The sequence below is a fragment of the Gymnoscopelus microlampas genome (genome assembly GCF_963454915.1).
Source record: "Gymnoscopelus microlampas genome assembly, chromosome: 7".
In the NCBI taxonomy this organism is placed as follows: Eukaryota; Metazoa; Chordata; class Actinopteri; order Myctophiformes; family Myctophidae; genus Gymnoscopelus; species Gymnoscopelus microlampas.
This window is the reverse complement of record NC_139944.1, coordinates 23,569,425-23,581,469: the sequence shown is the minus strand read 5'-3', so window position 1 is coordinate 23,581,469 and position 12,045 is coordinate 23,569,425. Positions and strand designations below refer to the sequence as shown.

General features: G+C 40.9%; 1 protein-coding gene across 2 annotated transcripts in view; it reads right to left on the bottom strand.

Moving 5' to 3' along the window:
- The window catches only part of atg7 (ATG7 autophagy related 7 homolog), a 107,172-nt gene that overhangs the window by 70,088 nt on the left and 25,039 nt on the right, over positions 1–12,045 (bottom strand). For both annotated transcript variants that reach the window (XM_084062119.1, XM_084062120.1), the window contains exons 13-14: positions 3,685–3,879; positions 1,677–1,922 (exon numbers count right to left, since the gene is read on the bottom strand). In XM_084062119.1, the coding sequence (XP_083918245.1) occupies positions 1,677–1,922; positions 3,685–3,879 (441 nt within the window). The remainder of the gene's footprint in view (positions 1–1,676; positions 1,923–3,684; positions 3,880–12,045) is intronic.

The window sequence follows — 12,045 nt, the reverse complement described above, 5'->3', positions numbered from 1 at the left end:
CTACCTCCAGGCCCCTAAACTGTGGAATGGACTCCCCATTGCAGTCACAACAGCAGACTCGCTCCCAATATTCTGCTGTAGCCTTAGGACACACTTCTTCAGACTCTACCTCACCCACTAGCACTTCACTCTCTTTGAAACCCTTCTTGATGCTAGTTTACTTCGCAGATAATACATTGGTCACTTGTTTTCCTGCTACAGTATGTATCTTAGAGTACGGTAGTTTTTTCTCAACCACGAGAATGATCATTGGTTCATTGTTTACCTGATATCCAAGTTTCCTCGAGGCATTACATTGTTCTCTCTGCACTCAATTTATGTGACTATTTACCTTGTTGTTTATCTAATAGAGCTCATGTTTACTCTGCCTATTCTGATTTCACACTTGTAAGTCGCTCTAGATAAGAGCGTCTGCTAAATGCCTAAATTGTAATTACAACAAAGTATAAGATACGGCTTAAGCGGTTAATCAGTCAAAAAAAAAATCGTTTAAAAGCTTACTCGAAAAAGTAATTGATATAATAATCGAAGATAGTTGCAGCCGTACTTTTCTGTGTTTTATTTCAATGGACAAAGACAGGGAAAACAACAAAACCTAGCCAATGTTTTATCAGATGATTTTCAAATCTTTATTCAATTAGGCATCTGATCCAAAAGTCAAACACATGCCCGACACATCAATCAATGACCCAGAATCAGGGCGAGAGGCAGACTGATAATGTGAAGAGTAATGTCAACATTAACTGTGATATGTGAGGAACAGTGTTTTCATGGCATTTGAACAGAGGACAGGGTTCAGTAGCACAGTCAATGGAATTCTGCTGTGGCCTTCAACTAGAGATGAGTGACTGGCTGCCATAGAAAACTCATATTGAAAGGTTAGAGAGGGACAAAGTAAACATTAAAAAAGGGAAAGAGGATACAAAAATAGAAGACAGGATGTGAGGTCAAAACAAAGTACCAGAAAAAGCTAGACAAGTGTAAAAGCTGATGTTCTCTGTTTTCACTCTCATTTATATACGTTTACATGCAGTTCTGCATGGAGCTTGCTGTATGAATCTGTTTGGATCTTCCATGCTGCCTTGAGATTCAAAGTTCAAAAGACATTCTCAATCATTTTCAGAGACCCTGCATAAAAATGTCCTTAACCACATGAACCCTAGTGTCCCTATTCTGGGCATGTCTTAATATGCGAACATTTGGCAAAAATAGGTAAAAACAAAGTATGTAGGTATTTCTTTTGTTGTGCTTTTTACCCCTTTTTCTCCCCAATTTAGTCGTTATGCCAATTGATTCCTCCCCACGCAGATTTGTGTGTTTTCACTGCTGTTGTATCCTACCGACTCACGTGCCACTGAGGAGCCCCTACCGGCGGCTAATGACAGGTGCTGCCCCAGCCCGTAGATCACGTGCAGTGATATCACCCTGCCCCGGACACTGGCCTACTGTGTTAGTGAAGACACTCAACCAAGCCGGATGCACCACGGTGGATTCGAACCCACAACCTCCGCGGCGGTGACCAGGCACTTTACCACTGTATAGAGTTTGCTAAAAAATAAAGCCCTGACAAATTTTCTGATATGTGATTTGGTGTGTGTGTGTGTGTGTGTGTGTGTGTGTGTGTGTGTGTGTGTGTGTGTGTGTGTGTGTGTGTGTGTGTGTGTGTGTGTACTCACATCCCCTGGTGCCACCACATCGTTGCAGAAGTAGCAGCCCAGCTTGTGTCCTGGAATGTTGGAGAACAGAGAGGATCCTGTGACGGCGGTGGCAGAACCGGCCGGAGTGGAGGACGAAGAGGAGGCCGAGGAGCCCGAATGGGAGGAGTCTCCATCCGCAGAGACATTCTGATTAGCCAATGCTTTCTTCAGGCCGTGTCTCATCACCACGAAGGTGTCAAACCCTAGCGCTGCGTTCATTACCAGCTAGAGATGGAGGAAGACAGAAACAGAGACAATAAAGCCTTATATATACTTCTTCGCACATCTGTGCGTTTGCTTTCTGAGAGCGACACCTTCATCATCTTGCAAATCATTCATGATGGAATAGAAGTGAATAAACAAAGGTAAAAATCATTAGCTTAAGTGAGAACATTTCCATTTTCTCCTAAACAAATAATAGTAAAGCAAATTAACCACATGAAACCTAGCATCCCTATTCTGGGACAAACATTCGGCAAAAAGACTTGCAGTGTTTCCTCTATATGCATTAAGCAGTGGCGGGCCGCCACCCCTTAAATCCGACCGCCACAGTATGATTTCTTTTTTTTTTTTTTACAGAAAAAAATAGGACGAAAATAGGACCCTTGGTGTGTAATGTAGAAGGAAAAAATGAGATGGCCTAGCATAGATCCCTGGGGGACTACGCTCAACAAAGTATTATTTTAAATAGGGCTTAAGTGGTTAATAAATGAATACCTAGCCGTGTGAGATCTGTACCAGCTCGGTGTCCTTGTGGTTAGAGTGTCCGCCTTGAGAGTGGGAGGTTTGGGGTTCAATCCCTGGCCGAAACATACGTATCATAGACTATTAAAAAAATGGTACCCAATGCCTCCTTGCTTGGCAATCATCATTAAATGTTGGATTGTAGGTAAATTCCTATGATATAATAGCATCATGTTCAGGGGGTGTACTTGTATCAAGCTGCCTCACTCTACAGAGATAGGCTGTGACTCATGGCTTGGGAACATTGGTTCCCGAGACTACGTACTTACTTAAATGTACAACGTACAAGCATAACCACAAAAAAAATATCATCATCAGGCTTTTTAAAATGCTAAAAGGATATTGAATTTCTGGGGAGCACAGGTTAGAAATTACTGTATCATGACGTCTGGAAACGGCCTCAATGATGTTGCAGAAATTGGACAAATTACCTCTTGGTCAAGCTAGCCAAAGAAAACCTAATCTGTGGCCCTGAAAACACTCAACCACAGAGAGCACTGTATGAGTTGTGCCATCGATACCACCGGAGGCTTTAAAAGTTCTTAATGTTTCCTGACATAATATTCAATAACACAATGTTGCCTGGCGACTAATATGATTCCAAAGAATACACAGAAGAATTTGGCAGGTACTGTCTGGCAACACGTTTAATTTCCTGGAACGCACGTGGAACAGATTCCACGTACCAGGTTCCAAGTTCCAGTTCACAGGAAGAGCGACCACACCAACAATGGAAACTCAATATAAAGATGGACCCAAGCAATGCCATTTAATTCAGCAAACACATAACAGAAAAGGTTTGAGTGCTTATCTTTCATGCTTTTCTGGGGCTCTGGGATCAACTTATAAAATTAGCATTTGTATGTATTCAGCAGCTCCTCTTTGTGTGTATGTGTGATCACATTATAACATCAAGCGGTTTTATTTGGTATTTGGTCATTTGGTATTACTTTGCCGGCAATTGAACCCAGGCCTCCCACTTTCAGGGCGGACACTCTACCCATAAGACCAATGAGCTGATCTGTCCTATCGTACAGCACATCATCAAAGACCCCCAATAAGACAGAGGTACACATCCAGGCCATGGAATATACATTCTGTTAGTTGCTGACTTGGTGCAGACCAGACGTGTGTGTGTGTGTGTGTGTGTGTGTGTGTGTGTGTGTGTGTGTGTGTGTGTGTGTGTGTGTGTGTGTGTGTGTGTGTGGGAGTTATTGCTACAGGGACACCTGTCTTCTCCCACCTTCCTCTTGCTGGCGGCTATGACCGTAGGCAGCCAGCGGCTCTCCCTGGTGTCCATGAGCAGAAAGACCACGTCGTGTTCAGAGATGAGCTTCTCCAGCTGCTCCACGTCCTTCTGCGCCTGGGACAGTGTCGCCTCAGAGAAATTGACTGGGTGGCCTGGCATGGGGATGCTCATGTTGTAGCCCTCTGCATTCTACATGAAGGGATGGAAATAGGGGGGAGACAGACAGACAGACAGACAGACAGAGAAAAAGAGTCACAGAGCGATAGAGCATTATTAACTTTTTGCCTGCCTTTGACGAGCTTTTGTGTTTTCAGTGGTTTTCCACCAGATGGCGCTGTTTGCTAACCTATGAATGATTCCTTGCCTGTCAGAAAAGGATAGACCCGGAAATTACGTGATAAAAAAAAACAAAAAACAGCTTGTTTACTTCCTGTTTATTTGTTGTGGAAAAAAATGCTTCATCTCCGTTTCTGTTGCTTTTTGGCAAAAACCCACATTCAACTGGCCACGACTGTACACGTAATGAGGCGATCGCCGTGAGGACGGCGATCACGGAAAATATTCCATGATTTTTCAAAGGTTAGCCCGTAGATTACGTGCAGTGATATCACCCTCCTCCGGACACAGGCCTATTGTGTTTGTGTAGACACTCAACCAAGCCGGATGCACCACGGTGGATTCGAACCCACAACCTCCGCGGCGGTGGCCAGGCACTTCACCACTGCCCCACAGTACAGGGTTTGCTCGGATTCGCTGGCAGTGGATTCGCTGGCAGTGGCTTGACATTTTTCTGAAAAATTCTGGCAGTTAAAGGAGAGATCCGCCCTAAACGACATGGAAGCTAGTCCTCAGTGTTGCCAGATTCTGTGAGAGAAACAAGCAACCAGGTCTATGTCGTTCTGTATGAACGGTAGCTCATAAGGGACATTCAGTGCATGTTTGAGTATCAGGACACTGCATAATGAGGATTAGTGGGGGAAAAAAAGAACTTTGGAGCTGCTAAAATAGGCGGATTTCATTTATACTCAGTACTCCCATTCTGCCGGCGGAAGGGGTCTCCGGAACAGACAACAGGGGCTCCAAAAAAAAATATTAACTGCATCAGGTATGTTGGTGAATGATTATAGGCAGACACAATATATATATGTATTTTAGGGCGGATCTCTCCTTTAAAGAGTGAAAGGACAACTTCAGCCATTTTCAACCTATCTTAATATAATTGGTCCTCACTAATGCTCATTGTTTACTATGTCTGAGTCTCGGATGAGGGCTGTGGACAGTTCAGAAACCCGCCTACCAGTGACATCATCAATGGGGAATCCAAGCTAATAGAAACTGCAGGATTGCATGCTATAATGGAAGCTATTGTTCTCCCATTAATAAAATATTAAATACAAATTTGAAATCTTGTTTGAAAAAAAAAGAACCCGCTGCCTAACGATGATGCCACTGGTAGGCAGGTTACTGAACTGTCCACAGCGCTCCTCTGAGACAAAGACTGAGTAGAAAAGAATTGTACCTGTATCATTAGTGAGTATAGGTTAAAAATGGGTTGAGTCACCCTTTAATAGTTGGATCCCTTTAAAGGGGGGATGAAACCAAAGATTGTTAATATACGAAGATACGCATTCTCCATTGGAGCCACTAGAGGCGAAGTGGTACACAAATCCTACAAATGGTCTCCTAAGTAGGCACCACCCTCCCCCTCCCCTCTCCCTGGCTGACAACGTCATATGGATGCGTGTTTGTGTATTTTCTTCATTAAAGAAAATAAATGCTTTACATGTTTGAAAGCAAACTGTTATTGGCAAAGATGCTTTTAAGAAACCTATGAAATTCCCACTACAAACACACATTATTCAGTCTTATGCTAGATGTGCTCCTGTTTCTGCTCAATGTTAACCATATATAATAGAGATACAGTATATAACTATAATTATATATATATATATATATATATATATATATATATATATATATATATATATATATATATATATATATATATATATATATATAAAAAACTATAATTATATATATATATATATATATATATATATATATATATATATATATATATATATATATATAAAATATTATATATACCTTATAAATAAAAGGCCCTTATTTATAAGGTATATATTTTACCACTATAGACCATATGTTTGGAAAATTAGCATGAATGTTATGTTTAGCAAAATGTTATGATTCCCAAATCATACCCCATCAACCAAGACAGTTAATAATGGAACATTATATTATTGAGCATTGGAACACACATTTTATTTAATTTTTAATATGTCCATAATGATTTTCACGTACTATATTCACGTATATAATCTCAGTTAATCAGTTTTTACAACATCTTATAGGGACAGAGCATAGAGTTAAAAAATAAGGGACAGAGCCCTCTATGTCTCGTCCGTCAAACTGCAGATGGACTCTTCAGATATCTTCCCAAATCTCGCGAGAGTGTGTTAATGGGATAGAGAAAGGTCGATAACAAAGTAGATTTTCTCATAATTTGTGTCTCTAAAAAAAGCCATTGTAGTATGAAAATCTTGTACATATTGTGTGGCTTGTGATGATTGGGTCCAATATTTAGTTCAGTATCCATGGAGCTAAGGAATGGTTCAGAAGCTGTGTTCACGTTGACTCTTCCATTGGAATCAATAGACTCCAACTTGCTTCCTATCTCCTAAAAAGGTGTCCACCTACGTCATACAGAAACGGGAAGTAAACCGGAGATTGCGTATCTTGCTATTAAAAATCTTTGATGAAACTACAGCAGGGTAAAACATGGCAGGCTGCTTATGACCTTTTAGTACATTGTGATGTAAACAACACAGCTGCAGCTGATCAAATTAATAACGGTGTGTTAGATTTAGGCGTGTGAATGTGCATATGATTGCATACAGGAACACCCATCTGCTGCACACCTAAATCTGACAGCCATTCATAATTGTATTAGCTGCAGCTGTGTTGCTTACTAGTCTACCATTTATAATCTGCTGTCGTTTTTAACCTGAACTGGAAAACAAACTACACGATCAGCCTAGGATTGCATGTCCCTTTAACAGTGGTAAACCAGCCATGAGAAGGTTGTCATCCCTTACTCACTCATAAGAGGGGAAAGTCAGGACCTCTGGGATGCCAAAAAGCCAGCAAATTATATTACATATTCAGTTCTAACAACACTGATGTTTACCTGAGTTAATAGAATCAAAAAGCCAGTAAACACTAAAGAATATGAGCCATTATGAATCCTGTCTGCTTTTGCCCATAACAAAATGAATCTGCACCCCGGTACAAAAATAGTTTGCTGCATTAATTGCAAGTCATGGATGTTTATTGTGGAAAATTAATGCTTCAGTAGCATCACCAGCATCACAAACAGCAGATGCTACATGATGACTGGCACATCCTCAAATTCAATCACTTTCTACTCTCTCAAGACAGATTTAAAATTTGTTTAAAGTCATACTGTCATTATTTTTTACATGGATTTTGGTATATTTTTCACAAAAACCATTACACATGAATGTGTTTTTAACAACTTCTCTAAACACTATTGTTATTCACGACGACACTCACAAAATTGACACAGGCATTGAAATTGATTATTGTTACTTTTATTCATTTTGTACCCCTTTTCTCCCCAATTTTTGTTGTTATGCCAATTAATTCCTCCCCACACACATTTCTGTGTAATGTCACTGCTGTTGTATCCTACTGGCTCACCTGCCAGTGAGGAGCCCACAACAGGAGGACTTAGAGCCTTCGTATTACACCTCCCGCCCAACAATCCTCGCTGACAGGTGCCGCCCCAGCCTGAAGGAGTACGTGCAGTGACAAATATCACTTTCCCACACAGGCCAATTCTGTTCGTATAGAGTAGACGCTCGACAAAGCTGGATGCACTGTGGTGGATTTGAACCCCTAGACTCCTCGTGGTGAACTTACTGTTCCTTCTATACATTACTGTTCCTTCTATACATTAACAACATGAAATGAAAGCAGCCTGTAACTTAACCTGACTCTGCCAGATGGGGGGCGGTATTGAGTAACTACGTTCCGCTGTGAAACAAATGTGTGAAGCAGCTTTTCGGATCTGGCTGTGTCAAGTTACCTGTAACTAGGGATGGTCAAATGGAGACATTTTATTAACCGGTTACCGTTAGACCTTACCGATTAATCAATCGATAAACATTAAGGAAAAATGTGTGTAAAAATATATATATATATATATATTTTGAAGGGCCAAGTCTACACAGTTTGTTTTGTGTCTCCAGCAGAGTATCTAGTGTCTCTATCTCTCTCTGAAGAGGATGCACATGAACTCTGCAGCCGCACTGAGGCGCTCCAACACAAACAATACCAATACAAAGACGAGGAAGAAGAAGAAGAAAGTGGAAGTCACGTGTGGTTGCAGGTGTAGACTTGACCAAAAAACGATTTAAAAAAATGTTGTCCCTTAAAAAATAAAAATACAATTAATTGTAATCATTAGTATTAACCGGTTGCCGATTAATTAACGGTATTAACGGTTAACGGTTATCGGTTGGCCATCCCTACCTGTAACTGCAATTTGTTCTTGTTCGCTGACGACTCAGCACTCCTGGTCTAGGGCGAGGACAAAATGCAAGTTGAGGAAGCCCTCAGTTCTGAACTCAGCAAAATCCGTACTTGGCTTTCCGATATCAAACTGTCATTACACCTTGGTAAAACAGAATCCATTATTTTTTGCTCCACACATTCCCTTAGTAATGTAAATTACTAAGGGAAATTACTTCAAGGTCAGAGTTGACATCAATATAGTAATCTCAAGCAAAGAAGAGGTTACGTATTTGGGCTGTATTCTCGACAACAAACTGACAGGTGAAAAAAATGGCATCAAGAGTGATCAAGAAAGTACTAAATCAAAGAACAAGTCAACAAAAGTGCTCTCAAGACTCTTGCTGGAGCCCTCATTCAATGTCACTTTGACTATGCCTGAACCTCTTGGTTCTCCAACGTCTCAATGTCACAGAAAACTAAGCTTCAGACCTCCCAAAACAAACTGATTCAACTACTTCTCGGCCTAAAGCCCACCTAATTCCAACACACTTTGCTAGTCTGGGATCGCTCAGGATAGAAGGGGTAATCAAATAAAAATGGGATTGGTATTTAAGATAGTCAAAGGGGCAGTGCCCTCAATACCCTCATACCTGACTGACTACTTCTCCAAAGTGAGTGACACGCACAGCCACAATACTAGAGGGAGCGACAACGATCTGGTACTACCCAAATATAGAACAAACATGGGAAAATGCTCATTCTACTACTCTGCCGCCATCCATTAAAACATTTAAATCACTGGTTTCTCTCAAAACTAGCCTGAACCACAAGGGGATGTGAATGCAATTTTCCATAGAAAGGAGGTGTCATTCACTGCCAACATTTGTTTTCCCTTTTCTCCTTTGTACAGTGTTTTATATTTGTTGATGACATGTTGATGACACGTATTAGTGTTAGTTTTTATGCTATGTTGATGAATTGAATACATATAGGACCACAATGGAAACAAAGCACCAGGACTTTTATGTGTTATCCTTTTATCCTTAATGTCTGACTGTACCTTGTGCTGTTTACATTTCTGACTAATAAAGTATTCAATCAATCAATAGCTGTTATTAGATTCATCACCTTTCTAACCATGTTACACTGGAGTAGGAGCCCAATCACAAATGTTACCTACTGTACTTTGATGCATAGCACATATTTACTGAAAAGAACATTCTCTTTTTTGTCCATAGGTTCCAGCCAGTCGATAACTGACAGTTATCATACAGAGACGAGATGAGAGAGCACGGCTGTGGACCTCGACTGTGAGGCCTTATTATTGAGTTGGCAAATGGAAGAGCTACCGTAGGTAATTAACTGGGATCAATGGAAGAACAGATGAATTAATGATGACTGCACAACACGGTGACCAAACTGACAACAGCAGGAAGCAAGATTGAGCCAGAGAGAGGAGGATTGTAAGTTAATGCTATTGCCATATGCTGAAAAAGCTGTGAGTATCAGGTGCCAAATTTGCTCTTCTTTGCCCATGCCCTGCTGCCCATTGAATAATACCTGACAGTCTAGTCTAGAGGAAACATTAACCACATGAACCCTAGCATCCCTATTCTAGGCAGGTCACAACAGGCTAACATTTGGTGAAATTAGCCTATTTTAGGTGAAATAGCAGATCTACAAACTTGCAATGTTTTGATGGAGAGGGAAAAGGGAGTGGGCCAAGTATAGATCCCTGGGGGACCCCGTTCAACGAAGTATATAGGGTTTAAGTGGTTAAGAGCCGAGCAGACAAAGTCACCTATGCTGGCTTGGTGGAATCAGCAATCAGCATTATCATAAATAATAGTAAATAATGTAGTATACAACAACCAAACTGCTTATATGGTTATGAGAACCTTGTGTACAGCCAGCCTATTCATCCAGGGCGCAGAGCATGAAAAATACATATTAGGAAAAATACATAATTAAAATCATCACTATTAATTTAATTTATCCATTTGTAACTCAGAGTACGTGTAAAAACGTAACTGAACGGACCCATAAGAGTTATATTAACACTGAAGATCTCACTGTGTACAATATTCAAGATCAAAATCATCCAGCGCCAGGAGTGTCGAGATCAAACTTATTGTTTAATTTATGGTTCAACTTCAGATTGACTTTATTGTTTAATTTATGGCTGTGTAACATACTGGAGCAAACAAGGCATTTCGTGTACTGTAGGTTCACTCTTCCTTTCCTTATAAGGTTCTTCACAGAGAATAAATCCTGTCAAAACACAGGTGTGACGTCAAATTGAAATGAGAAGGATGATAAGGTGTGATTTTAAAGATAACACTGTTCCCTATCAAATACAACTTGCAAATTGATTAAGCCCTATAAAGGAGGGGGGAAAGGTGGTATTATGAGCAAGAAGCAAGTGAATGATTATTTTCTAATCCCGATCCATGTTATTCAGATCCAAAGAGAGGAAACTGCCTTTAGAAAGTTTGTTTAATACTAATGAAACACAAATTACACAATCAACATCGATGACTTAAAAAATAATATGCCCAGGGACATGCATTTTTGGAAATAGAAAGATCAGGCATTTGCATGCACTCAAAAAGACCAGTCTGTTTACAAAATCTACACAAGACAAAGTTGTTGCCAAAATTGCGAGCTATAAATTTCACCTCAGGCCTTTTGTCCACAGCCAAAGCGTAAAACCTGTTTTGACACTGTTAATGCTGTGACCTTGTATGAACCAGCTGTAGTATCTGCACTGCCTCTGGGACTTGTTGTTGTGCCTACATTCAGGCTTCACTCACCATTCCCCAGGACATGAGGCTTGTGTCAGACTGAAAGCTGGACAAATGCACTTTGCACACAGACAGAAAAATACACAGAAAGAAGGGCAGGCAGAAAAACAGACAAATAGATGGTGTGTAGTAGGAAGCTAGTCTCATGTTGCCATTCGCCTAATCTTGGATGCTAACAGCAGAATCTGTCAGCACCGCTGCCTTAAACATTTAGTGTTAAGGATAATTCCTTTCATGTTCATGAAAGTCCTTGCGGTCTTGTTTCCAATGAGAACCTGTGAGCAATTAGGGGTTAAGAGTCTTGCTCAGGGACAAATTTCATTTCATCGACACATATGCTGGCCTGGCCTGGAATCGAACCTGGGGCAACCAGGGCCTCTGGCTCCCTAGGCGGGCTCACTAACCACTCAGCTATGGCCGCCGTTGTTAGTAGGAATAAACACAGAAAGACCTGGGAGGCAGTGGACTATGAAAGGAGAGGAGCCAAACCGAGTTCCTGTCTCTAGACCAAAAATGTGGTGTTGCTCCCAGAAGCAAAAACAAAGTTTATATTTGTACCGTTTTCTATCTTTTTTTTTAAATGAATGGGTTCCCAGATTGCCATTCGCCAGACAATTGGAGATGTCCACCTACTGCTGATTGTCTGGAGACATTCTAGCAAGATAGTTGCTAGAATGGTGGCAAGAACGGACACTAACAATCCTATGCCTACTGCTTTGGAAACCAATCATGTCACCACTCCAGTATTAAGGACCGTAAGACTTTGGATTGGTTCTGCATGAGGCGCGTGCGTGTGTGTGTGTGTGTGTGTGTGTGTGTGTGTGTGTGTGTGTGTGTGTGTGTGTGTGTGTGTGTGTGTGTGTGTGTGTGTGTGTGTGTGTGTGTGTGTGTGTGTGTGTGTCTTTCCGAAGATAATCTCACAAACTGCTGGACCAATCAGTAACAAACTACGCTGCTAATATGACTCATAGATGACTGATGTCACAGGCTGATC